Raw genomic sequence first — 27,999 nt, forward strand, 5'->3', positions numbered from 1 at the left:
GATAACCAATCCTCCACCCATGCCAGAATATTACCCCCAATCCAGTGATTCTTTATCTTGAGCAATAATCTTTTATGTGGCACCTTGTCGAATGCCTTCTGGAAGTCTAAATACACTACGTCCACTGGTTCCCCTTTATCCACCCTGTACGTTCTGTCCTCAAAGAACTCAAGCAAATCTGTCAGACATGACTTCCCCTTCGTAAAGCCATTCTGACTTTGTCCTATTAAATTATGTTTATCCAAATGTTCTGCTACTGTCTCCTTAATAATAGACTCCAAAATTTTACCCACCACAGATGTTAGGCTAACTGATCTATAATTTCCAGCCTTCTGCCTACTACCCTTTTTAAATAAGGGTGTTACATTAGCAGTTTTCCAATCTGCCGAGACCTTTGCCGAGTCCAGAGAATTTTGTAAAATTATTACGTAAGCATCCACAATCCCAACTGCCACTTCCCTCAAGGCCCTAGGATGTAAGCTATCAGGTCCAGGGGATTTATCCGCCTTGAGTCCCATTAATGTACTGAGTACCAATTCCTTAGTGATTTTAATCGTATTTAGCTCCTCCTCTCCCCCCCCCCCCCCCCCCCCCAGAGCCCCCTGTTTGTCCAGTGTTGGGATATTCTTAGTGTCCTCTACCGTAAAGACTGAAACAAAATATTTGTTCAGCATTTTTGCCATCTCCATGTTTCCCACCATTAATTTCCCGGTCTCATCCTCTAAGGGACCTACGTTTGCCTTAGCCACCCTTTTTCTTCTTCTATAACTGTAGAAACTCTTGCTATCTGTTTTTATATTTTTTGCTAATTTATTTTCATAATCTATCTTCCCTTTCTTAATCAATCCTTTAGTTACTTTTTGCTGTCTTTTGAAGACTTCCCAATCTTCTATCCTCCCACTAAGTTTGGCTACCTTATGTCCTTGTTTTTAGTCGGATACTATCCTTAATTTCTTTACTTAGCCACGGTTCCTGGTACCCCAACAGCTTAAATTTAAAATTCCAACCATTGTTTTAAATCCCTTCATCGCCTTTCCCCTCTCTATCTCCAGCCCTACAACACTCCGAGAACTTTGCATTCCTCCAACTTTTTTTATGGATCCCCCCACTTCCTTCATCCAACAATGGTAGCCCCAAGATCTGGAAATCCCTGCCTTACCCATCTGTCTTTCCACCTCTGTCTCTTCCTTTGAGGCCCTTCTTAAAACCCACTTCTTGGACCAAACTTTTGGTGACCCCTTCTAATAGCTTCTCCTTTCGCTCAATGCCAATTTTGTCTGAGGCCTCTGTGAAATACATTGGGATGTTTTTCTACCTTAAAGGCACTATATAAATGCATGGTGTTACTGTTCAACCTTGAGTAGATCCATTCAATGCTGTTGGAATTATAGTTTTGGATCAGTCGAAGGCTAATTTGTAAGTGCATGAGCTAAGAAAAGCTAGTATGCAATGGAACCTGGCCAGTACTAGATTTTTCTGACTCGAGTATATTTTATTAATGTATATTGTCTGTTTGCAATGCCATTTAAAGGGAAACTGATGATCCTTGCCCATCAAAATTGCTTGACAAGCTGGTCTGAACCACTAATGTAAGAAAACCAAGTTGCACTGGGGCAATATCAGAATTGTTACTATACAGACAGAATGGAATATAAATGGCATTCAGAATTCAGATGACGTTTGATGATGACCTGGTGCAACAGAACACATTCATGTGAAAACATTGTGCACAGAATTATGACTATAGAGACGAGATATTTCTAGATTTAGGGAGGGGTCATAGGAACAGGAGTAGGCCATTCGGTCCCTCAAGATTATTCAATTAAATCATGGTTGACCTGTACCTCACCTCCATTTACCTACCTTTGATCCGTATCCCTTGATACCCTACTTAACAAAAATCCATCGATCTCAGTCTTGGAAGCTCCAATTGTCCTGGCATCCACAGCCTTTTAGGGGAGATCTTGGCGCTCCTCCATTTCTTGCCTCTTGTGCATGCCCAATTTTAATTGCTCCACCATTGGCGGCTGTGCCGTTAGCTGCCTAGGCCCTAAGCTTTCTACCTCTCTTGCCTCCTTTAGGACGTTCCTTATATCCTACCTCTTTGACCAAGCTTTTGGTCACCTGTTCTGATATCTCCCTCTGTGGTTCAGTGTCAAATTTTGTTTGATCGCTCCTGTGCAGCGCCTTGGGATGTTTTACCACGTTAAAGGTGCTATATAAATGCAAGTTGTTGTTGTTGAGAGGGCTCCAGATTTCCACAACCCCCCTTTTCTATGAAAAAATGCTTCCTGATTTCACTCCTAAATGGACTAGCTCTAACTTTAAGATTATGCCCCCTTGCTCTGGATTCCCTCGCCAGAAGTAATAGCTTTGCTTCTCTGCACCAACCCTATTGTATCCCTTTTATCATTTTTAAGACATTGATTAGATCATCCCTCAATCTTCCAAACTCAAGGGAATACAAACCAAGTTTTGCAACCTGTCCTCGTAGTTTAACCTTTCAAGTCCTGGTATTATTCTGGTGAATCTGCACTGCACCCTTTCCAAGGCCAATATGTCGTTCATGAGGTTCGGTGCCCACAACTGAGCGCAGTACTTCAGACAGGGTCTAACCAAGCTCTGTGCAGCTGAAGCATCACTTCCTCCCCATTGTATTCTAACGCTCTTAAGATGAAGGTCAACATTCTATTAGCCTTTTTGATTACTTTTTGTATTTGCACTAGCTTATAGTGATTTGTGTACATGAACATCTAAATCCCATTGCTTTTCCACACCTACTGCTCTCACCATTAAGAAAGTATTCATATTACTGAGATGGTGATAGTATAGACAGTCTGAGATAAAATCGTGTCATGACCTTGTTTGTTCAAAGCGTTGCAAAACTTGGTTTGTATTCCTTGTGTTTGCATGCAAGATGCCTTTTTGTTTGGTCAGCCATTGATGTTGTGCATCAGGTCCAGTGATGGCCAACAATAGGAGCAGTGTTCTTGTTCAGAAAAAAAGACTGATGTACCGTCCCCTAAAAAATATTTCCAGCTAACCAATGCAGATGCTATTTTGTTGGCAACTGAATGATTTTGCTCCAAAATTTCTTGCCCTTGTGAATGAAGAGCAGAGAGAATGAAAACAAAAATGTTACAAGGGAAAAAGTTTTTTTTAAAAAGTGTATTTTGGTACGTTGTTTTATTACATCGATGAAGTCTACATAGCCTGAAAACTGTAGGCACTCATGTATCAACCAATTAGCAAAGAGCCTAAGTTCTTCTTTAACTTCCAACTATTATTAGTAACTATATGTTGGCCTGACCCAAGAACTGAAAAGTAATTCTCAAATAGTTGCGAGAAAACTGGCATTTTTTAATCTGTTGCAAGTTTACTTCCATTTATCATGGAACAGCGTAAGAAATTATGGGAGGAGAATCGGCCATTTATCTCCATGCCAATTTGCTATGTGATAAACTCCATCAATCCATTTATTTCACTGCGAGAAGGTTCTGGTAAGTTCTTTCTCAAAAAAAAATCTCGACGTCATTGTTTCTAATGTTTGATTTTGCATGAAACTATTTTTTCTGGTCATTACTGTTGGAAGTTAGAAGTCCTAGAAGATTTTCAGCTGGTGAAAGTTATTCTACTGGAAAATTACCAAATGTTTATTGGGTGAAATGGGAGGGGTGTGAAGTATGCATGTCAAATTGTTAGAATCATAGCTATTCATTTTAATTTTTAAAGATGTTGAAAGTTCAGAATAATGGAAACTTGGGGTGGGTGAAACGGGCTCCACCTGCTCAAATAGTTAGTAATTGTATTGACTTCTGTGGAACTGAGCCATGCAGACCATAAAAGATTTGATCTCTGGACTGTTCTGAGCTGGTTGATCTTAGCTGAGATGCTGATGCCGGTGCTACAATCGGTCTCAGGCCCACAGGGTTGGATAAGGAATAAAAGTCAGTCATTAAGTTGGAGAGAGTAAAAAAAGAATGTGGTAGGCGATAGTATAGTCGGGGATAGACACTGTTCCCATGTCTGGGAGTCCCGAAGTGTTGCCTGCCCGGTGCCAGGGTTAAGGATATCTCCTCGCGTCTGGAGAAGAACTTGGAGCATGAGGGGAAGGATCTAGTTGTCGTGGTCCATTTAGGAACCAACGACATAGGTAAAACTAGGAATGAGGTTGTACTGAGGGAGTTTGAGTTAGGGTCCAAATTAATAAGCGGAACCTCATAGGTAATAATCTCAGGATTACTACCTGAGCCGCGCGCAAATCGACGTAGCTGAAAAAGTGATGTGGGAGACTAGTTTCAATTCATGGGGCACTGGCATCAGTACTGGGAAAAGATGGAGCTGTTCCTTTGGGACAGGTTCTACAAAACCAGGCTGGGACCAGTGCCCTGGTGAATCACATAACTAGGGCGGTAGATAGGGTTTTAAACTCAAAAGCGGGTGGGAGGATTCAGGTAAAGGTAAATTTTTAAATCGAAAGAGAAAAGCCAAGGCCGTAGAGTAGCATAGCGATTTGGATAAAGATAAGCAGAGTATGTCAGGAAGGGACGGAGAGTTTAACGGTAATAGTGCATCAGTGAATAAAGTCAAATCAGGGAAAAATAGTAAAAAGTTAACATTAAAAGTGCTTTATCTCAATGCACAAAGCATTGGTAACAAGATGAATTAATGGCACAAAGTGAGATAAATGGGTTTGATCCAGTAGCCATTAGAGATGTGGTTGTGAGGTGACCAAGGTTAGGAACTAAATATTCCAGGGTACTTGACTTCTTGAAAAGACAGACAAAATGGAAAAGGAGGTTGGGGAGGAGCCCTGATAAAGTATGACAGAAGGGCGGTAGTGAGAACGGATCTTGGCTTGGAAGATCAGGAAGTAGAATCAGCATAGATGGAGATAAGAAATAACAAGGGGCAGAAAACACTGGTGGGAGTAGTTTATAGGCCCCCTAACAGTACTTATACTGTTGGACAGAGCATTAATCAAGAAATAATAGCTTGTAACAAAGAACATAAGAAATAGGAGCAGGAGTAATTAATGGGACTAAAAGCCGACAAATCCCCCTGGACCTGATGGCCTACATCCTAGGTTTCTAAAAGAGGTGGCTGCAGTGATAGTGGATGCATTGGTTGTGATCGTCCAAAATTCCCTAGATTCTAGAATGGTTCCAGTGGATTGGAAGGTAGCAAATGTAACCCCACTATTCAAGAAAGGAAGGAGCAAGAAAACAGGGAAATACAGGCCAGTTAGCCTGATACCAGTGGTTGGGAAATTGCTGGAATCCATTATTAAGGATGTCGTAACGGGGCACTTAGAAAATCATAATATAATTAGGCAGAGTCAACAAGGTTTTATGAAAGGGAAATTGTGTTTTTTGAGGATATAACTAGCAGGGTAGATGAAGGGGAACCAGTGGATGTCATATATTTTGATTTTCAAAAGGCATTTGATAAGGTGCCATACAAGAGGTTGTTACACAGATAAGGTCTCAAGGGATTGGGGGCAATATATTAGCATGGATTGAGGATTGGTTAACAGACAGAAAACAGAGATAAGGAATAAACGAGTCATTTTCGGGTTGGCAGGCTGTAACTAGTGGGGTGCCACAAGGATCAGTGCTTGGGCCACGGCTATTTACAATCTATATTAATGACTTAGATGAAGGGATTGAGTATAATGTATCCAAGTTTACTGATGATAAAAAGCTAGGTGGGAACGTAAGCTGTGAGGAGTACATGGTCTGCAAAGGGATATAGACAGATTAAGTGAATGGGCAAGAAGGTGACAGATGGAGTATAATGTGGGGAAATGTGAGGTTATTCACTTCGGTAGGAAAAATAGAAAACAGAATATTTTTTAAATGGTGAGAAACTATTAAATGTTGGTGTCCTTGTACATGAAAGAAAATTAACGTGTCGGTACTGCAAGCAATTAGGAAGGCAAATAGCATGTTATCCATTTATTGCCAAGGGTTGGAGTACAAGAGTAAGGAAGTCTTGCTACAATTGAACAGTGCTTTGGTGGGACCATACCTGGAGTGTACTGTATGCAGTTTTGGTCTCCATATCGAAGGAAGGATATACCTGCCTTAGAGGCCCTGCAACAAAGGTTCACTAGATTGTTTCCTGGGATGAGAGGGTTGTCCCATGAGGAGAAATTGAGTAGAATGGGCCTATACTCTCTGGAGTTTAGAAGAATGAGAGGTGATCTAATTGAAACATAAGAGTCTGAGGGGGCTTGACCGGGTAAATGCTGAGATTGTTTCCCCTGGCTGGTGACATATGGGGTCAGCCATCAGAGGGTTGTGAATCTTTTGGAATTCTCTACCCTAGAGGGCTATGGATGCTCAGCCGTTGAGGATCTTCAAGGCTGAGATCGATAGATTTTTGGGGTCTAGGGGAATCGAGGGATATGGAGATTGGGCAGGAATGTGGAGTTGAGGTCGAAGATCCGCCATGATCTTGAATGGCGGAGCAGGCATGAGGGGCCGTTTGGCCGACGACTCATATTTCTTGTGTTATCGGGTTTCCCACTTGTGACTCCTGCTAGAAAATGCATGTAATGGGTATCAGATGTCATTCAGGCAAGGCTGTGGCAAGCCTGCTGATGTTCATTGTCGATTATGAAGAATGACTCTTTGAATGATATTGGATGGCAGATGACACCATTGAACTGTATTCTGGCATGAGTCGGTAGCATTAGGAACAAAGGCAAGATTTGAGGGGGATGATTTTTTTTTAATTTTAAAGAGAAAGAGGTGGTAAATTGCTTGAGAGGTCTTAAAGTATTTTATCTCTCACCCTCTCCACCACCCCCCCCCCCCCACCCCACCACTCAAGAATTCCCTATTTTCGCTACTCTGGTATCCTGTGGGGAAACGGCTAGCCTGCAGTTACAACCTGCCCATGTGGTGCAATTGAGACTGGTAATTTACTATGTGGGGAATCTTGTGCATGCACTTCTATTCTGCTGTTATGTGGTATAGTGTATATGTTAGTGTTTTCAGTAGTGCATCATTGATGTCTGAAATTTTCATGCGGCTGCACTCTCGTCTCCATTTCCTTTTCCTTCTCCCCACTCCATTTCAGTAAAGCAAACTGGTGGGGTTTGGGAGATTTTTGTTACATGTCCATTTGAAATATGGACAATGCCCAGAAGCAGAATCTGATTTGTTCACAAATTTGGAGTCATGCCTGGGATATAATGAGAATTAGTAGCAGTTACAGATCTGTCATTTATGGTGGTAATAGTGTGGGCAATATAAAGTAACTGAGAGCATCATAGAAGAAGTAATTTGGCTTATTGATTCCAATGTCCCAAATTGGCCAAATGACAACACTGAACATAGCAGACGACTAATATACTTGTGTCTTGTGGCCCTTTTATTATCTACTTAAAACTGACAGAAATTATTGCTGAAGAAAGGTGATAGATTCTACCTCTGCTGTTCAGCTGTGTTCTGATATTTACATAGTTGACAAATGTATGTCCATTTCAATTAGTTTTCCTATTGGTTATCTATTGTTTCTTATCTGGAAGAAATGGTCTAAATAGCTATTTTTATGTGCATTGTTGTGATGAGGTTTGATGCCAAAATGTAGACTATAAGTTTTAATATTTCTAAACTTTTTCTTTCTCGTGTTCCCATTAGGTCTGTAAAACTCTTGAATCTTCCACCTAACCTCCGTCCACTAAAAATAAAAAACACACTCAATCAGAACATGTCCTCCAAGAGCCCTTTCATTTACTCACCGATTATTGCACACCATCGTGGTGAAGAAAGAAGCAAAAAAATAGGTGAGGGGATATTGACTGAAAGCTATCATGTCAATTTCCACAGTGATTTTGGCAATCTGGTGTCCGCATTGTTTCTTCATCCGCTCGCTGTATCTGATGTGGGATTATTCACTTTGTTGGAAAATCAAGCTTTTCTGAAATGATAACAATGGTTGGAACAGGGCAGTTTTGGAAGTAGAGGTTGTAAGTAAATTTAATTGAGGGAAACAAATAATGTTACCTATGGGAATGAAGCTTCAAAAGTTGTTCATTATCTGACCTTTTTATTGTAACCATCCCCCATGAACCCGTTTTATTAAAGTGTGCAATATTATTTTTAATCATTAAAATCATGTCTGTTCTTTTGCTGTTTGGAGGGTTTATTTTCTCTTGTTAACTGCCATGGCCAATATTGACATCAGTTGATGTACCATGAAATCCTTACTGCAGGATTACGTTTTGTGATGTAATCATCAAGAAATTTTAAAAAATGACTGTTGCTAAAAGAAATCTCCCCACAGGAGATGTGCTCCAAGGCTTCCGTTCTGGATTAATTGTTAGGTGCGTAAGCGCAGCTCAGTAATGACTGATTTGCTCCTCCTTGTGAGGAAGTGCTGCTTTCAATTCAGCGCCTTCCTGTGGTGATGTGACTGAGATCAGAAACTGAATGGTGCAGTGAAAATATGACCTCACATATTGTCAATGTTGGCTAGTGTTCCAGTTCATCACACTACTCTAAATTTTCTGGAATTTAATCTGCAGTGGACTATAGACAGTACTATTTCTGTATGCAATTTAACAATGTGATGTCATCTACACACTGCTGTCTTAAACAAATACTTATTCACTGCTTAAAATTTTAGGTAGCTGTCTTGAGGATATAAATTACACTTCTCGGAGGTATTGCAGATTACTGCAGTGCAGCAGCAGGTGGATGGGTAAATCATGTTAGTCCAGAAGAGTAATTAATTAGTAATTGAGTTTGTGAAAGGGACAGCAGATGAAAACATGGTGTGGAACAAGATGGATTGTTGACCTGGTGTAAAATTTTGGAAATTGACAATATCTTGGAAGAACGAAGCCTCTTTCTTGGTGCGGTTAACTCGCATGAATCTCAAAGGCATGCAGATTAGCTGCATCTTCTATGGCATTGTGGTCAAAACAGACAAAGAGCATACCTAGAATGGTGCTAACTGTTTCATGGAAAAGGAAGTATGAAAGCAATCCACTGTTAGCAGAGGTACAGGGTGAAAATGTGGTGTGCATGTACTGGAAATTGAATGTTGAAATGGAAGCCGTTTTTTCATATTTACCTTACCATAGAATGGTTATTGCATGGAAGGAGGCCATTCGGCCCATCGAGTCTGCGCCGGCTCTATGCATGAGCAATCCAGCTAGTCCTACTCCCCTGCCCTATCCCCATTGCCCTGCACATTTTTTCATTGCAAGTACTTACCCAGTTCCCTTTTGAAGGCCATGATTGAATCTGCCTCCACCACTTCCTCGGGCAGTGCATTCCAGATCCCAACCACTCACTGTGTAAAAACGTTTTTCCTCATGTCACCTTTGGTTCTTTTGCCAATCACCTTAAATCTATGCCCTCTGGTTCTTGACCCTTCTGCCAATGGGAACATTTTCTCTATCTACTCTGTCTAGACCCTTCATGATTTTGAATACCTCAATCAAATCTTCTCTCAACCTTCTCTGTTCCAAAGAGAACAATCCCAGCTTCTCCAGTCTATCCACGTAATTTAAGTCCCTCATCCCTGGAATCATCCTAGTAAACTTCCTCTGCACCCTCTCTAAGGCCTTCACATCCTTCCTACAATGCAGTGCCCAGAACTGAACACAATACTCCATTTGTGGCCAAACCAGTGTTTTATAAAGGTTCATCATGACTTCCTTGCTTTTGTACTTTATGCCTCTATTTACAAAACCCAGGAACCGATATGCTTTTTTAACCGTTTTCTCAACCTGCCCTACCATCTTCAACGATTTGTACACATATACCCCCAGATCCCTCTGTTCCTCTACCCCTTTTAGAATTGTGCCCTCTAGTTTATATTGCTTCTCCTCATTTTTCCTACCGAAATGCATCACCACGCATTTTTCCGCATTAAACTTCATCTGCCATGTGTCTGCCCGTGCCATCAGCGTGTCTATATCCTCTTGAAGTCTATCACTATCCACCTCACTGTTGACTACACTTCCAAGTTTTGTGTCATCTGCAAATTTTGAAATTGTGCCCTGTACTCCCAAGTCCAAGTCATATATATTAAGAAAAGCAGTGGTCTCAGCACTGACCCCTGGGGAACACCACTGCACACCTCCCTCCAGTCTGAAAAACAACCGTTCGCCACTACTGTTTCTTGTTATTTAGCACGAACCCACGTAATTTTGAACACTTCTTTCAGATCTCCTCTTAGCCTTTGGTCCAGTGGAAAGAGCAACTGTTAGCTGAGAAGGGCGTTGCGGCATATGCAGTAGCTATGGAAAAGTTTCAAGCAGCAACATGTATGTGTTCTAAAGATATTTCGTAATTTGCTCCTAAAAGTTTCATATTGGACAAATCAATTATGCCATTTATGATTACTGCAGTACATGCTCTTTATTGTGCTAGCCTTGTTTGTTCAGCAAGGTGAAGATTGAAGAGTGTATTGAAGAAACCTAGCGGCTTATGATAGAACAACTTTTTCTCAACCATGTCATCATTCAGCAACAAAAATGTAACTAAAAGGAAAGTCTGGGCATTCAGAATTTGTTCTCCAGTAGCAGAGAACCTGGCGTGTTGCACATGGTTGTTAGCAAGCATAATGATGCAGATACTAAGTCAATGTAGGAGCAGAAGGTGCCTCGGCATACTGAAGCAGGACTCCTTGTTTGTTGTCACATCGTTCCACTTTTCTGCCTCAGTTATAACGTCAGTTTTTTAAAAAAAGCAAATAAAAATTTAGTAGGCCTGAAAAGCTAGTTTTCTTTAATGCTAGTGGCTTGTTTGCTGAAAAATTTCAAGATAAGTAGCATAAGGATATAATTGCTGTGTTAACGTCAAGCATGTAGAAATATTGGCTTCACTTTCTGGCTGTTAAATTTCCTGAATAATGTTTAGTTTATAATTAGTTGAATAGTCTTGCATCCAACGCCTGTATAAATTAGTGAGATGATTGGCCTTGGCACATGTGCACAGTTAATTATTGATTTTCAACAGTCAAAATGGTTGATTACTGATGATTCCTTGTTCAGTGTTGATGTTTGTTGGAATAATTGAATAGCAGTTGAGTGTTGGTATAACTTAATTGGTTCTTGTTAGCAGATTTTCCTGTTACTGTCGCAACAAAAAGGTTGTTAATCCTTCAACAATAACTTCCATGTGACTCGGCATGAGTCGTTATCAAACAAGAAGCTTTAATATATTGACTCACAACAGTATTATAATACAATCTTGTTAAAGGCAAATCGTGTTTAACTTACTTGATTGAGGTTTTTGATGAGGTAACATAGAGGGTTGAAATGAGCAATGTGATTGATGTGAATAAGGACTTTCAAAAGGTGTTTGATGAAGTGCCACATAATAGGCTTGTCAGCAAAACTTGAAGCCCATGGAATAGAAGGGGTAGTGGCAGTATGAATACAAAATTGGGTAAGTCACAGGAAACAGAGTAGTGGTGAATGGTTGGTTATTTTTCAGACTGGAGAATGGCACACAGTGGTGTTCCCCAGGGCTTGGTACGAGGACCACTGCTTTTTTTGATATATATATTGATGACTTGGACTTGGGTGTACAGGGCACCATTTCAAAATTCGCAGATGACACAAAACTTGGAAGTGTAGTGAACAGTGAGGAGGATAGTGATAGACTTCAAGAGGACATTGACAGGCTGGTGGAATGGGCGGACATTTGGCAGATGAAATTTAATGGAGAAGTGCGAAGTGAAACATTTTGGTAGGAAGAATGAGGAGAGACAATATAAACTAAACGGTACAATTCTAAAGGGGGGTGTAGGAACAGAGACCTGGGGGTATATGTACACAAATCGCTGAAGGTGGCAGGGCAGGTTGAGAAAGTGGTTAAAAGAGCATACGGGTTCCTGGGCTTCACAAACAGAGGCATAGAGTACAAAAGCAAAGAAGTTATGTTGAACCTTTATAAAACACTGGTTCGGCCACAACTGGAGTATTGTGTCCAATTCTGGCCACTGCACTTTAGGAAGGATGCGAAGGCCTGAGAGAGGGTGCAGAAAAGATTTACTAGAATGGTTCCAGTGATGAGGGACATCAGTTACGTGGATAGACTGGAGAAGCTGCAGTTGTTCTCCTTAAAGCAGAGAAGGTTGAGAGGAGATTTGATAGAGGTGCTCAAAATCATGAGGGGTCCAGATAGAGAGAAGCTGTTCCTATTAGCAGAAGGATTGAGAATCAGAGGACACAGATTTAAGGTAATTGGCAAAAGAACCAAAGGCAACATGAGGAAAAACTTTATGCAGCGAGTGGTTTGATCTTGAATGCACTGTCTGAAAGGGTGGTGGTGGCAGATTTAATCGTGGCTTTCGAAAGGGAATTGGATAAGTACTTGAAGGGACAAAATTTATAGGGCTACGGGGAATCGGTGGGGGAGTAGGACTAGCTGGATTGTTCTTGCAGAGAGCCGGCATAGGCTCGACGGGCTGAATGTCCTCCTTCTGTGCTGTAACCATACTATGATTCCCATCCTTTTTTGAATAAGGGTGTAACATTTGCAATTCTCCAGTCCTTGGGCACCTCCCCCATATGTAAGGAGGATTGGAAGATTATGGCTAGCACCTCTGCAATTTCCACTGTTCCCTCAGCAACCTAGGATGTATCCCATCTGGGCCTGGTGATTTAGCTACTTTAAGTACAGCCAGCATTTTTGGTGTATCTATCAATTTTTAGCCCATCCAGTATCTCGACTATCTCCTTTTACTGTGACTTTGGCAGCATCTTCCTTGGTAAAGACAGATGCTCGGTACTCATTTAGTACCTTAGCCATGACCACTGCCTCTGTGTAGATCTCCTTTCCCTAATCGGCCCTACCCCTCCTCTTACTACCTGTTTACTATTTATATGCCTGTAGAAGACTTTTGCATTCCCTTTTATGGTGGCTACCAGTCTATTCTCATACTTTCTCTTTGCCCCTCTTATTTCCTTTTTCACTTCTCTGTACTTTCTGTATTCAGCCTGACATCTGTCATACGCCCCCTTTTTCTGCTTCATCTTACTCTCTATCTCTTTCGTCATCCAGGGAACTCTGGCTTTGGCTGCTCGACCTTTCCCCCTCGTGGGAATGTACCGAGACTGCACCCGAACCATCGCCTCTTTAGAGGCAGTGCATTGCTAGATTGCAATTTTGCCTGCCAATCTTCGATTCTACTATACCCGGGCCAGATCCATTTTCAACTCACTGAAATTGGCCCTCCTCCGATTAGATATTTTTACAATGGATTGCACCTTGTCCTTTTCCATAACTAGTCTAAACCTTACGATATCATCATCACTGTTTCCTAAATGTTCCTCCACTGCCACTTGCTCCACTTGACCCACCTCGTTCCCCAGAATCAGATCCAGCAATGCCTCCTTCCTTGTTGGGCCAGAAGCATATCGATTTAAGATACGAACATGTCTGAATTTCTGAATTGTAAACAATTTTACAACACCAAGTTATAGTCCAGCAATTTTATTTTAAATTCACAAGCTTTCGGAGGCTTCCTCCTTCCTCAGGTGAACGAAATGAATGGATTTCATTTCGTTCACCTGAGGAAGGAGGAAGCCTCCGAAAGCTTGTGAATTTAAAATAAAATTGCTGGACTATAACTTGGTGTTGTAAAATTGTTTACAATTGTCAACCCCAGTCCATCACCGGCATCTCCACATCATGAATTTCTGAACACATTTCAGAAATTCCTCCCCCTCTTTTCCCTTTACATTATTACTATCCTAGCCTATATTAGGATAGTTGAAGCCCACCATTATCACTACTCTATAGTTGTTGCACTCTGTAATTTCCCTGAAAGTTTGCTTCTCTATATTGCTTCCCACTAATTGGTGGCCTACAGAATACGCCCAGTAGTGTAATAGCACCTCTGTTCTTTCTTAACTGCAAACAAATAGATTCTGCCCGTGACCCCTCGAGGGCATCCTCTGTCTCCAGCACTGCAATATTCTCCTTAATCGATACTGCCACCGCCCACCATCCCCCCTTCTCTCCTTTACTCTGGCACCAGGGAGGCAACATACCATGTGGAACGCGTGTCGACGGTCACAGAAACGCCTGTCTGTCCCCCAGACTATCGAATCCCCTATGACTAGTGCATTTCTACTCTTCATTGTTCCCCCCACTGTGCAGTCCTTTGCCCCATGGTGTCATGCTCAGGACTGCATTCCTTTGAGGAGCAGTCACCCTCACTGGTATTCAGTGCTGAATACTGGCTTAAGAGTGCCACACACCCAGAAGATTTCTGCACTGCCTGCTTCTTCCTACCTTTTCGGATGGACACCCACTTGCTATTCGGAACTCCCTGTGGCTGCGGGGTGACTACCTCCTGGAGCGTACAATCCAGGAAACCTTCAGCTCTGCAGTGACTCCAGCTGCTCCTCGAGCTCAAACCCTCAGCTTGAGCTCGAGCAACTGGAGGCATTCCCTACACATGTGGCCCACCAGGACACGTGAAGCATCCTGAAGTTCCCATATGGCGCAGGAATTGCAGGCAATGGGTCTTGGCTGTCTGTCCATTATATATAGAAACCTTTTTTTCTAAACTCCCTTTAGATACTCTATTATTAATTTACTTAGTATTTACTTACCCTGATTAAGCTACTCTTTTATTCCAGGTCTCTGAGTTCCTCCTCTCTGTTCGCTGTCCTTCCCCCTCGACACCTAATTCCCCCCTCACCAAATTCTCAAGTTCCCACTGTTCACAATCGACTCCATTTGCAATGTGCTCTGTGCTTCACCAGATAACCTTCTACTTTGTACACCTGGGAACAGCAGTTACAACTGCTTGAGCTCACACTTGATCAACATTAAGTTTACATAAGCACACATAGACATATACATAGTGCTTCTAAGTTTCATTTGGTTACTATTACACATCATGATATAAACAAAGAAAATCATAGTACACTGTACAGAAAACTAGTGTACCATATTATCAAGAAATCATGGACTTAAAAGATTCTCTAGCTCCCTGTTACTAATATCCATCTTGTGGATAGTTTTGCCAAGTATTATTTCTCCCTAGCCCAATTTCATTGTTAACTGCAAGAACTTAATCCTGAATTTTGGAAATCCAAATTTCTATGTCCCTCTTTACTTCAATTTCAATCCCTCTGATAGGTACCAGTGTTTCCTGATTGTTTCATTGATTACTCGGTTTCTCTATGGAGCACGTGTCAGTGTTTTGCTTAAAAGGTTTTCTCATTCTCCTGAGATGAATTGCCTCACGCAATACATCACAGGTAATAGCTGGCCAGTTTCTTTTTCCTCGTGATATTTCCGAATGTGTTTTCCACGGCACACTTCATATGCCCAATAAGATTCAATCCTTTAAGAGCAACTGCTCTGTTTAAAGGGTGGTTCCAATAATTCACCAGGCCATAGGCCTTTGTAATCATAGAATAGAATCATAGGATGGTTACAGCACAGAAGGAGGCCATTTGGCCCATTGAGCCCGTGCCGGCTCTGTGCAAGAGCAATCAAGCTAGTCCCACTCCCCTGCCCTGTCCCCATAGCTCTGCAAATTTTGTTCCTTCAAGTACTTATCCAATTCCCTTTTGAAAGCCACGATTAAATCTGCCTCCACCACCCTTTTAGGCAGTCATGTTCATCCTGGTCTCCGTTTCCAATTGATGGCAACATACACTTGCATCTTTTATGTTCACTGTAGCCATTCTTAGGCTTTCATGTTATCTTATCAACAGATCCGGGGGTGGGGTGGGGGGGGCGTGGTGTCTGGAGGTCTTTACTTATCTCCCCCTGTATGGTCCCGATGTCTCAGGCAATGGCCCGGCTATCACATACAGTTTTCTCATTGTTCAGTATACGCAAGGACAAATATCTCCAAGGGAAAGCTATCAATTTACTATTCTCAACTACACTTTCTTGACTCACTAGATTGTACATTGATACCAGATTGGTATCTTTTGGTAAATCATGCCCAGGTGATTTATTTACCCATTATCACCCAGGACGATGACGTTGGAAAAATTCCCATTTGGTGGTGTAATTTCCCTGTTTTTATCTTATATTCTCAATCACTTCCTCTCGTCCAATTTTATAGATCCCATTATATCACCATTTCATCTCATTCATGAGCCCTTGAGGAACTTTACTGTCCTATACAATATTTACAGTCTGGTCCAATATCTCAATACATTTTTTTGTTTATTTTACTAAAATTCTTCTTGGACTATATACCAATTCCAGAGAACAGAATTGTTGGACTGTCAGGACTTGTCAATGTACAATTTTATTTCCCCTCAAATTACTTTCTTCCTTGATACACATCATTGGATAGGAACTATTTAGACTGGACTTTTTATTTTAAAATATAATTTGATTACCCTCTCAAACTACAGGTAAATTTTCCCTTCGAGTGCTTGAGCAGCAATTCACATCAATTTGTCTTATCAATTCCAATTTCAGAAACAAATTATGTCTAGGCTTTGTGGTTTTACAAGAGACAGAAGTGCTTGCAATTACTTTTGGATAAATCCATCCCTCCTCCCTTAAGCACTCTGTCTCGGAAAATAAATGGATTAAAGCAAAACAAATCAATGTTTTCAAAAGTGGAAAAGCAACTTGATTTATTCAAGGCTGATTGCTTTTCCTTCTGTATGTAATTTTGAATTTTTGATGGGGCTTAAGCCTTAGTCCAAAATGTCACCATGCTGTGACATTTAATATCTGCCGATGTCAGCAGATGAGGTTTGAAATTCTTAACACCACTGGACCATTTCCTGCACCAACACTTTTGCGGTCCCGAAAACCATGGTCCCCTTCTTTGAAAGAATCACAGGAAATCCATCGTGGCTCATCTTGAGCGCCTAAGGGATTAAAAATTACTAACAATACATTAATTTTCTTCTGTCGCCCTTTATCCCGGGACCAGAGAGGACTCCACGCACATTTCCGTGATTGAATCTAGTTACCTCACTCTAGGAGAAATAATCAGCAAAGGGAGCACAAAAATTATGCCCAGTATTTCCTTCTATCACATGGGGAAATATCTACTTAAATTAAGTAATTTATTTTAAATAAATGCAAAGGTTGTTGCTTGGTGAATTAAAAACAGATGTCTGTGTCCTCGGAAGGGGTTAACTTCTTTGCAGAAAAACGAACAACTCTCAGTTTGCGTCAGTGCAGCTTTCACGTAAATTTGAAAAGAACCTCTCATGCCAGGGGAGGTAGGATTTCAATTCGTTCATCGTAGTTTTAGTGCAACATTTCCAGATTGTTGTCATAGAGACAGGAAATTAACTTCAATTTCTTCCACTTTAACTGAAGGACGAGTTAGACTTCACAGCTAAACAAAATCTTTGAAACTTTGCACGAAAGAGAACACAAAGCAAACATTGAAAAGGGAGCGTAGCCTGCAACAGCGAAAAGAAAGCACTATCACAGGAAATTGAACAAATACTTTGGTCCTGTCTTCACAAAGGAGGACACAAATAATCTCCCAGAAACGTTAGAGAACCAAGGGTCTAGTGAGGGAGGAACTGAAGGAAACCAGTATTAGTAAAAAAAAATAGTGCAAGGGCAATTAATGGGGCTACAGGCTGACAAATCCCCAGGGCCTGATAATCTACATCCCAGAGTACTAAAGGAAGTGGCCCTGGAAATAGTGGATGCATTGGTGATCATCTTCCAAAATTCTATGGACTCTGGAACAGTTCATACAGATTGGAGGGTGGCAAATGTAATCCCACTATTTTAAAAAAAGGAGGGAGAGAAAAAACACGGAATTACAGACCAGTTAGCCTAACATCAGTAGTGGGGAAAATGCTAGAGTCTATTATAAAAGATGTGATAACAAAACACTTGGAGGGCATTAACAGGATTGGATAAAGTCAGCATGGGTTTATGAAAGGGAAATCATGCTTAACAAATCTAATGGAGTTTTTTGAGGAGGTAACGAGTAGAATAGATGGGGGAGAACCAGTGGATGTGGTGTATTTGGATTTTCAGAAGGCTTTTGATAAGGTCCCACACAAGAGGTTAGTGTGCAAAATTAAAGCACATGGAATTGGGGGGAATATACTGGCATGGATTGAGAATTGGTTGACAGAGAGTAGGAATAAACGGGTCTTTTTCCGGGTGGCAGGCAGTGACTAGTAGGGTACCGCAGGGATCAGTGCTTGTCACTATGTATCGATGATTTGGATGAGGGAATTAAATGTAACATTTTCAAGTTTGCAGATGACACAAAGCTAGGGTGGAATGTGAGCTGTGAGGAGGATGCAAAGAGGCTCCAATGTGATTTAAACAAGTTGGGTGAGTGGGCAAGAACATGGCAGATGCAGTATAACGTGGATAAATGCGAGGTTATCCACTTTGGTTGTAAAAACAGAAAGGCAGATTATTATCTGAATGGTGATAGATTGGGAAAAGGGGAGGTGCAACGAGACCTAGGTGTCCTTGTACACCAGTCGCTGAAAGCGAGCATTCAGGTGCAGCAAGCAGTTAGGAAGGCGAATGGTATGTTGGCGTTCATTGCAAGAGGATTTGAGTACAGGAGCAGGCATGTCTTACTGCAGTTATCCAGGGCCTTGGTGAGACCACATCTGGAGTATTGTGTGCAGTTTTGGTCTCCTTATCTGAGGAAGGATGTCCTTGCCATAGAGAGAGTGCAACAAAGGTTTACCAGACTGATTCCTGGGATGTCAGGACTGACGTATGAGGAGAGATTGGGTTGACTAGGCCTATATTCACTAGAGTTTAGAAGAATGAGAGGTGATCTCATCGCAACATATAAAATTTTAACAGGACTAGACAGACTGGATGCAGGGAGGATGTTCCCGATGGCTCGGGAGTCCAGAACCAGGGGTCACAGTCTCAGGATACGGGGTATGTCATTTAGAACCAAGATGAGGAGAAATTTCTTTACTCAGAGGGTGGTGAACGTGTGGAATTCTCTACTACAGAAGGCAGTGGAGGCCAAGTCATTAGATGTATTCAAGAAGGAGATAGATATATTTCTTAATGCTAAAGGGATATGGGGAAAAAGCAGGAACAGGGTACTGAGTTAGACTATCAGCCATGATCATTTTGAATGGAGGAACAGGGCCGAACGGCCTACTCTTGCTCCTATCTTCTATGTTTCTATGTTTAAGGAGATTTTTAACTGAAAACAAAAGAACACCTTCTGTAGCTAGTAACACACTCCCTTTCTCCTTGATTCCATCATAGACTACCCTTTTTCACTTAAACCAAATTTCAGTTTCTGATGTATGTGACTTAACCCCATTCTGTACTCATTCAAAGTCTCAAGTTCACAGCCTGTGTCCTCGCCTACGGTCCCTCCCTCTTTTTGTTCTTCCTCATCTTTCAACCTACCCGTCAGAATCAAGGGTACATATGACCCTAAGGACTTTTCCACGTGTGTGTGTGGATTGTCGAATATAAACCATCCATTGCACTTGCCATGACTTATTCTCTTAATTGTTGGGGGAGGGGGGTGGCTACTTTTAGCTCACTTGGTCACAACCACTTATCCCTTTTCCCCGTCCCGTCGGAATGACTCAGTCAATCTCTTAACACTAGTTATTTTAAACCTTTAATTCTCGTGCCCACTCTGGGATGCCAATGTTAGCAGATTTTCCCATTACTGTTGCAACAAAGAGGTTGTTAATCCTTCAACAATAACTTCCGTGTGATTTGGGCACGAGTGGTTATTAAACAACCAGCTTTAATTTATTAACTCAACAGTAACATAATACAACTGTCTTCAGATTACATTAAATGACAAGCAATCAATACAACCTGGTTCCCCGATTCAAGATTGATCAGATCTGACCTCTGTAGGCTGCCTGTGGCTATGGACTTCCGAGTGTCCTCTCGAGAGCTCTCACTTTTGGGAGGCAGCATACCCTATTGTTATACTATTCGGCTGCAATGTTCTGTACGTAAGCATCTCTCGTCTTACTCCTAGTCATGAGTCATCCCACTGTGCTGCGCCACGTTAGCAACTCAAGATAAGTTGTTTTACGTAAAGTAACAAATTACCTCAAACTTCATCTCTGTTTACAAGCTGTTTGTCCCTCTGAGGAATGCGTAGGTCCTTGGTTACCACATCTCCTTGTTTTGGTATAGACCACCTTCTAATGTCAATGTTATCTATTCTATGGAATGTTAGCCTCATCCTCCCCGATGTTCTGCTGTGTGAAAACAAGGACAGCTTACACATGTTGAACCACAACCCCCCCCCCCCCCACCCCCCCCACCCCCCCTCAATATGTGAGCTATGCGAGATGGGATACTTGACTGTTCTTAGTTTTAAACCATATTCTTACAGTTCTATATCTGGGAGCACTGCATTGAAATTCTACTGTACTAGTAATCCATTAACAAAATATGGTGGGCAAAGATGGTGTGTATTTGTGAATAATTTCACTTAAATAAGTGGCATCAATTTGTGTACATAATTCAGATACTATACTTGATATGCTGTTTCATTGTTGCTCATAGTGCATTTCTTTGCCTGAATGTGGCTGGTTGTAAGGCAATGAGATGAAGATAATTTTTCAAATTATTCTCTATAACTAGAAAGTGACCCAAAAGAAACACTTGTGCAAATAGCAAGTACCATATAAGAACATAAGAAAAAAGAGCAGGTGTAGGTCATATGGCCCCTTGAGCCTGCTCCGCCATTCAGTAAGATCATGCCTGATCTTCTACCTCATCTCCACTTTCTCGCCCAATCCCCATATCCCTCGTTTCCCCTAGAGTCCAAAAATCTGTCGATCTCAGCCTTGAATATACTCAACAACTCAGCATCCACATCCCTCTAGGGTAGAGAATTCCAAAGATTCACAACCCTGTGAGTGAAGAAATTCCTCCTCATCGCAGTCTTAAATGGCTGACCCCTTATCCTGAGACTATGTCCCCAAGTTCTAGACAATGTTTTACACCCGTTACATTAATTTGTTTGGTACAGAAATACACGTCTTGTAGCAGCATCTCATGCAGGGCAACTTCAGTTAACTTTTGCATCCTACATATTTATTTAAGGGGGATATTGATGTATGCAGAGCAGCTGAACTGTACAAAGTTTTGGATGCTTTATGTATGGTCACCCAAGTGGAACTTTTGATGTTTGGGTTCTGGAGATCATCAGAAAGTACTCTGTTCATTTTGAGGTGCTATCCATGGTTCTGCTTGGAACAGAGGATCGAGAGGATTGCTGGCTGACAGTAATGGTGACCCTGTTAATGCATTGTGGGTTACATGGCATAACATCCTTATTATTACAGCATATTCCCTGGTGGCTCATGAGTAAATACCTGCATCCCCTGTGACAAATGAAGAAATGTAATTATTTAACTGTTTTATGCGAGGGGAACAAAATGTATTGATTCATAGTCTATTCTTTAGTTGAATGTGCTTTATTTGAATAGTTTGGTAAATCAAATTGATATCATGCAAAAATGCATTGAAAATTTGTTGCTTAATTCTTGCCTCATAATCTGCTAATGTGTCCTAACCCATTGATATGTGCTGCTTAATTTGAGTTGATCATGAGATCAACATTGGATGTGTGGATGTGACAGCCATTCTCCCATCTGAGTGCAGATTAAGAGCAGTTTCTGGAGCAATTCTAGAACATGGCTACTAGGAAGTACAAGGCCCTGACCACTGAAGAAAAATACAAGATCATCAAATATGTGGAGGAGCACACTGAAGAAATGAAAGTTGTGGCACATAAATTGAACATCCCTGCCAACGCACTCTCCTCCTACCTCAAACAAGATGAGAACTATCGCTGATTACGGGCAGAGTTTTTGCAGTCAAAGGAAACGGATGTGCACCTCAGTCTTTCCTGGTATTGAATTAGTTTTGTTGAACTGTTTGAAGAAGCTAGAGCAGCTAACTTTCCTGGGCTATCCAAACTTGTCTTTCTGCAATAGGAAAATGCATTTGGATCTGATCCCACTAATGCATTATGAATTAGGTGCTTCAAAAACCACCACACCATCAAGTCTAGGTCTACATGGAGATGCAAACAATATTTTCACAAAGTGTCGACAGCTGGGTGCGTGATAACATTTCTGAAAATTTATCTCGTAAGTTTGGAGACATCTTTCATGCTGATGAAACTGGCCTTTTTTATAAGTTGCGCCCAAGCAAAATGCAAGCTTTCATCGAGGAAAAATGCTCAGGTGAAGAAACAAGCCAAGTCGTGAATTACTGACCTGATTTTCACTAGCATGGAGGAGAAAGGAAAACAGCTGGTGATTTGGGAATTCCAACCCCTTCCTCCCCTGATGTTTTTATGATGATACTCTGCCTGTAGCGTGCAGAAATAGCAAAAAGTCATGGATGACAGATGCTCTTTTTGAGTAAGGATGTGGTCACTTTGACCAAAATATGATATTGCAAGGCACAAAAGTCTTAATAGTTGACAACTGGGGGGCTCACATGGAGTGCCCACATCTAAATGCGATGGAGCAAATATTTTTACCGATTACGACATCCCTGATCTAATGAATGCATGTAGGTGTGACTTATGATATAAAACAAAACTACAAGAAATGTTTAGTGCAAAGTGATTGCTGTAAATTGGAAGAGAGAGAGAAGTGTCCTGTTCAGCCATTCAGGAGGACCAGAGGAACCTCGTTACGTCGAATTAGATCGAAACTACAGCACAGAAACCGGCTATTCGGCCCAACTTGTCTATGCCAGCGTTTGCTCCACACAAGCCTCTTCCCTCCCTCCCGTCTTCATCTAACCCTACCAGGATACCCTTCTATTCCTTTCTCCCCCAGGTGCTTATCCAGCTTCCCCTTAAATGCACCTATGCTATTTGCCTCAACTATTCCTTGTGGTAGTGCGTTCCACATTCTTACCATTCTTTGGGTAAAGAAGTTTCACCTGAGGTCTCTATTGGATTTATGAGTGACTATTTTATATTTATGACCTCATATGAAACATTTTATCTACGTCTACCCTATCAAACGCCATCATTATTTTGAAGACCCTTATCAGGTCTTTTGTCTAGAGAAACGAGAGTCCCAGCCTGTTCAGCCTTTCCTTATCAAGAGATCCTCTTGGTTCTGGTATCATCCTTGTGAATCTTTTTTGCACCCTCTTCAACACCTCTATATCCTTTCTATAATATGGAGACTATAATTGTGCACAGTAGTCCAAGTGTGGTCTAACCAAGGTTCTATCAAGTTTAACATAATTTCCCTGCTTTTCAATTCTGTCCCTCCAGAAATGAACCCTAGTGCTTGATTTGCCTTTTTTATGGCCTTATTAACCTGCATCGCTATGTTTAATGATTTGTGTATTTGTACCCTCAGAGGATGCAAAGAGGCTTCAAGGCAATTTAGACAAGTTGAGTGAGTGGACAAATACATGGCAGGTGCAGTACAATGTGGATAAATGTGAGGTTATCCACTTCGGAAGGAAAAACAGAAAGGCAGAGTATTATTTAAATGGTGATAGATTGGGGAATGTTGATGTACAAAGGGATCTGGTTGTCCTTGTACACCAGTCACTGAAAGCGAACATGCAGGTGCAGCAAGCAGTTAGGAAGGCAAATGGTATGTTGGCCTTCATTGCAAGAGGATTTGAGCACAGGAGCAAGGATGTCTTACTGCAATTATATAGGGCCTTGGTGAGACCACACCTGGAGTATTGTGTGCAGTTTTGGTCTCCTTACCAAAAGAAGAATATACTTGCCACAGAGGGAGTGAAGCGGAGATTCACCAGACTGATTTCTGAGATGGCAGGACTGTCGTATGAGGAGAGATTGGGTCGACTCAGCCTGTATTCACTCGTGTTTAGAAGAATGAGAGGGGATCTCATTGAAACGTATAAAATTCTGACAGGGCTAGACAGACTGGATGCAGGGAGGATGTTTCTTCTGGTGCTGCGGTCCAGAACGAGGGGTCACAGTCTCAGGATACGGGATAGAACATTTAGGACTGAGGAGAAATTTCTTCACTGAGTGTGGTGAACCTATGGAATTCTCTACCACTGAAGGCTGTGGTAGAGAATTCCATAGGTTCACCACACTCAGTGAAGAATATATTTAAGAAGGAGCTAGATAGGTTTCTGGACACAAAAGGCATCAAGGGGTAGGGGGGAGAGAGCGGGAATATGGTATTGAGATAGCGGATCAACCATGATCATATTGAATGGCGGAGCAGGCTTGAAGGGCTGAATGGCCTACTCCTGCTCCTATTTTCTACGTTTCGATCCCTCTGCTCCTCTATCCCGTTCAGACTCTTATTATCTGAGCAGTATGTGTCCTCCTTATTCTTCCTACCAAAATGCACCACCTCATATTTAACTATATTGAAATTCATTTGCCAATTCCATGCCCATTCTGCAAATTTATTAACGTCCTCTTGCATTGTGATGCATTCTTCCTTTTTGTATTAACTACCCCCCCCCCCCCCAAGTTTGGTGTCGTCCGCAAATTTTGAGATTGTATTTCTGATTTCCGAATCCAAATAGTTAATGTAAATTGTGAACAACAATGGTCCCAGCACCAATCCCTGTGGTACACCACTTCCCACCTTTTGCCAGTTTGAGTAGCTACCTGTAACCTCTAGTCTCTGAGTTCTGTTTTGTAGCCAGTTTGCTATCCATTCTGCTACTTGTCCCCGACTCCACATGCTCTGACCTTAGCCATGAGTCTACAATGTGGCACCTTATCCAAGGCCTTTCGGAAATGCAAATAAATGACATCTTCTGCTTTACCCTTGTCTACTTTTTCTGTTGCTTCAAAGAATTCAATAAGGTTGGTCAAGCATGACTTTCCCTTCTGAAATCCGTGCTGACTGTTATATTTTTGTTCTCTAGATATCTTTCTATTACATCTTTGAGTAAAGATTCCATTATCGTTCCTACCACTGACGTTAAGCTAACTGGTCCGTAGTTCCCTGGACTTAATCTATCTCCCTTTTTAAATACAGGAATGACATTGGCTAGTTTTAGTATAGTTTTTTAATATTTTTCAAGTTTATTTTCTGACAAGCTGACAAAAATTTGCAAGAAAACCGTATGTGAGTAGAGCCATATATTAGAGCTCTTGTCACTCCTTCCTAAATAGCTGATTAATGCACTCCTCTCTGGTTGCTTTGAACAGCTGATTGGTCAGTTCCTTGATTATTGTCTTCTGACTGAGATGGTTACTTGTATCCATCTCCTTTTTGACTTTTCAAGGGTCATGTGGGTATATTGGACATAAAAAAGCTTAAACTGTGGCAGAAGGAAGCCTTATGTTGTTTATTGATTTAAAAAAAAATTAATTCTTGGGATGTGGGCATCGCTGGCAAAGCCAGCATTAATTGCCTGTCCCTAGTTGCCCTTGAGAAGGTGGTGCTAGGCCTTTTTGAATCGCTGCAGCCTGTGTTGTGAAGGTTCTCCCACAATACTGTTAGGTAGGGAGTTTCCAGGATTTTGACCCAATGATTATGAAGGAACAGCGATACATGTCCAAGTTAGGATAGTGTGTGTGACTTCAAAGGGAACTTGGAGGTGATGGTGTTCCCATATACTTGCTGCTCTTGTCCTTCCAAGTGGTGGAGGTCACAGGTTGGGGAGGTGCTGCCAAAGAAGCCTTGCACCCTGTAGTTGTACACACTGCAGGCACGGTACGATGTTGGTGGAAGGAGTGGATGTTTAGACGAGCGGATCAGACGCTGATCAATGCAGAATCTCATCTCACCTCTGGAATTCAGCTTTTGTGTCCATGTTTAAACCAAGGCTGTAATGGGTTCTGGAGCTGAGTGGTGAGTAAGTGCTGCTTGGAAGCACTAGTGATAAATTCTTGCATCATTTTCCACATCATTGGGTAGATGCGAGTGCTGTAGCTTAACTGGAACAGCTTAACAAGGGGCGCAGCTAGTGTTGGAGCACAGATCTTCAGTACCAGCTGGGATGTAGCCGGGGCCCAAAGCCATAGCTGTGTCCAGTGCACTCAGCTGATTTTTTTCTTGTTTGTTCATGGGATGTGGGCGTCACTGGCGAGGCCGGCATTTATTGCCCATCCCTAATTGCCCTTGAGAAGATGGCGGTGAGCCGCCTTCTTGAACCGCTGCAGTCTGTGTGATGAAGGTTCTCCCACAGTGCTGTTAGGAAGGGAGTTCCAGGATTTTGACCCAGGGACGATGAAGGAACGGCGATATAATTCCAAGTTGGGATGGCGTGTGACTTGGAGGGGAACGTGCAGGTGGTGGTGTTCCAATGTGGCTGCTTCCCTTGTCCTCCCAGGTGGTAGAGGTCGCAGGTTTGTGAGGTGCTGTCAAAGAAGCCTTGGCGACTTGTTGCAGTGCATCCTGTGGATGGTACACACTGCAGCCACGGTGCGCCGGTGGTGAAGGGAGTGAATGTTTAGGGTGGTGGATGGGGTGCCAATCAAGCGGGCTGCTTTGTCCTGGATGGTGTCGAGCTTCTTGAGTGTTGTTGGAGCTGCACTCATCCAGGCAAGTGGAGAGTATTCCATCACACTCCTGACTTGTGCCTTGTAGATGGTGGAAAGGCATTGGGGAGTCAGGAGGTGAGTCACTCGCCGCAGAATACCCAGCCTCTGGCTTGCTCCTGTAGCCACAGTATTTATGTAGCTGGTCCAGTTAAGTTTCTGGTCAATGGTGACCCCCAGGATGTTGACGGTGGGGGATTCGGCAATAGAAATGCCGTTGAATGTCAAGGGGAGGTGGCTAAACTCTCTCTTGTTGGAGATGGTCATTGCCTGGCACTTGTCTGGCACAAATATTACTTGCCACTTATGAGCCCAAGCCTGGATGTTGTCCAGGTCTTGCTGCATGCGGGCTCGGACTGCTTCATTATCTGAGGGGTTGCGAATGGAACTGAACACTGTGCAGTCGTCAGCGAACATCTCCATTTCTGACCTTATGATGGAGGGAAGGTCATTGATGAAGCAGCTAAAGATGGTTGGGCCCAGGACACTGCCCTGAGGAACTCCTGCAGCAATATCCTGGGGCTGAGATGACTGGCCTCCAACAACCACTACCATCTTCCTTTTGTGCTAGGTATGACTCCAGCCACTGGAGATTTTTGCCCCTGATTCCCATTGACGTCAATTTTACTAGGGCTCCTTGGTGCCACACTCGGTCAAATGCTGCCTTGATGTCAAGGGCAGTCACTCTCACCTCACCTCTGGAATCCAGCTCTTATTTCCATATTTGGACCAAGGCTTATAATGAGGTCTGGAGCCAAGTGGTTCTGGCGGAAGCCAAACTGAATATCGGTGAGTGGGTTATTGGTGAGTAAGTGCCGCTTGATAGCACTGTCAACGACACTTTCCATTACTTTGCTGCTGATTGAGAGTAGACTGATGGGACGTTAATTGGCCGGATTGGGTTTGTCCTGCTTTTTGTGGACAGGACATACCTGGGCAATTTTCCACATTGTTTGGTAGATGCCAGAGTTGTAGCTGTACTGGAACAGTTTGGCTCGAGGCGCGGCTAATACTGGATCGCAAATCTTCAGCACTACAGCTGGGATGTTGTCGGGGCCCATAGCCTTTGCTGTATCCAGTGCACTCTGCCGTTTCTTGATTTCGCGTGGAGTGAATTGAATTGGCTGAAGACTGGCTTCTGTGCTGGTGGGGATATCGGGAGGAGGCAGAGATGGATCATCCACTCAGCATTTCTGGCTGAAGATGGTTGCAAACGCTTTGGCCTTGTCTTTTGCACTCACATGCTGGATTCTGTGCCATCATTGAGGATGAGGATTTTTAGAGAGCCTCCTCCTCCCCTTAGTTGTTTAATTGTCCGCCACCATTCACGACTGGATGTGGCAGCGCTGCAGAGCTTTGGTCTGATCCGTTGGTTGTGGAATCGCTTAGCTCTTTCTATAGCATGTTGCTTCCGCTGTTTAACATGCATGTAGTCCTGAGTTGTAGCTTCACCAGGTTGGCACCTCATTTTTAGGTACGCCTGGTGCTGCTCCTGGCATGCTCTTCCACAGTCCTCATTGAACCAGGGTTGATCCTCTGGCTTGTTGGTAATGGTAGAGT

General features: G+C 42.3%; 1 protein-coding gene across 1 annotated transcript in view; it reads left to right on the forward strand.

The window, feature by feature from the left end:
- The window catches only part of trappc9 (trafficking protein particle complex subunit 9), an 838,299-nt gene that overhangs the window by 87,888 nt on the left and 722,412 nt on the right, over positions 1 to 27,999 (forward strand). Inside the window, exon 11 of the mRNA XM_067979750.1 lies at positions 7,650 to 7,795. Within this exon, the coding sequence (XP_067835851.1) occupies positions 7,650 to 7,795 (146 nt within the window). The remainder of the gene's footprint in view (positions 1 to 7,649; positions 7,796 to 27,999) is intronic.

The sequence above is a fragment of the Heptranchias perlo genome, chromosome 3 (assembly GCF_035084215.1).
Source record: "Heptranchias perlo isolate sHepPer1 chromosome 3, sHepPer1.hap1, whole genome shotgun sequence".
NCBI classification, from domain to species: domain Eukaryota; kingdom Metazoa; phylum Chordata; class Chondrichthyes; order Hexanchiformes; family Hexanchidae; genus Heptranchias; species Heptranchias perlo.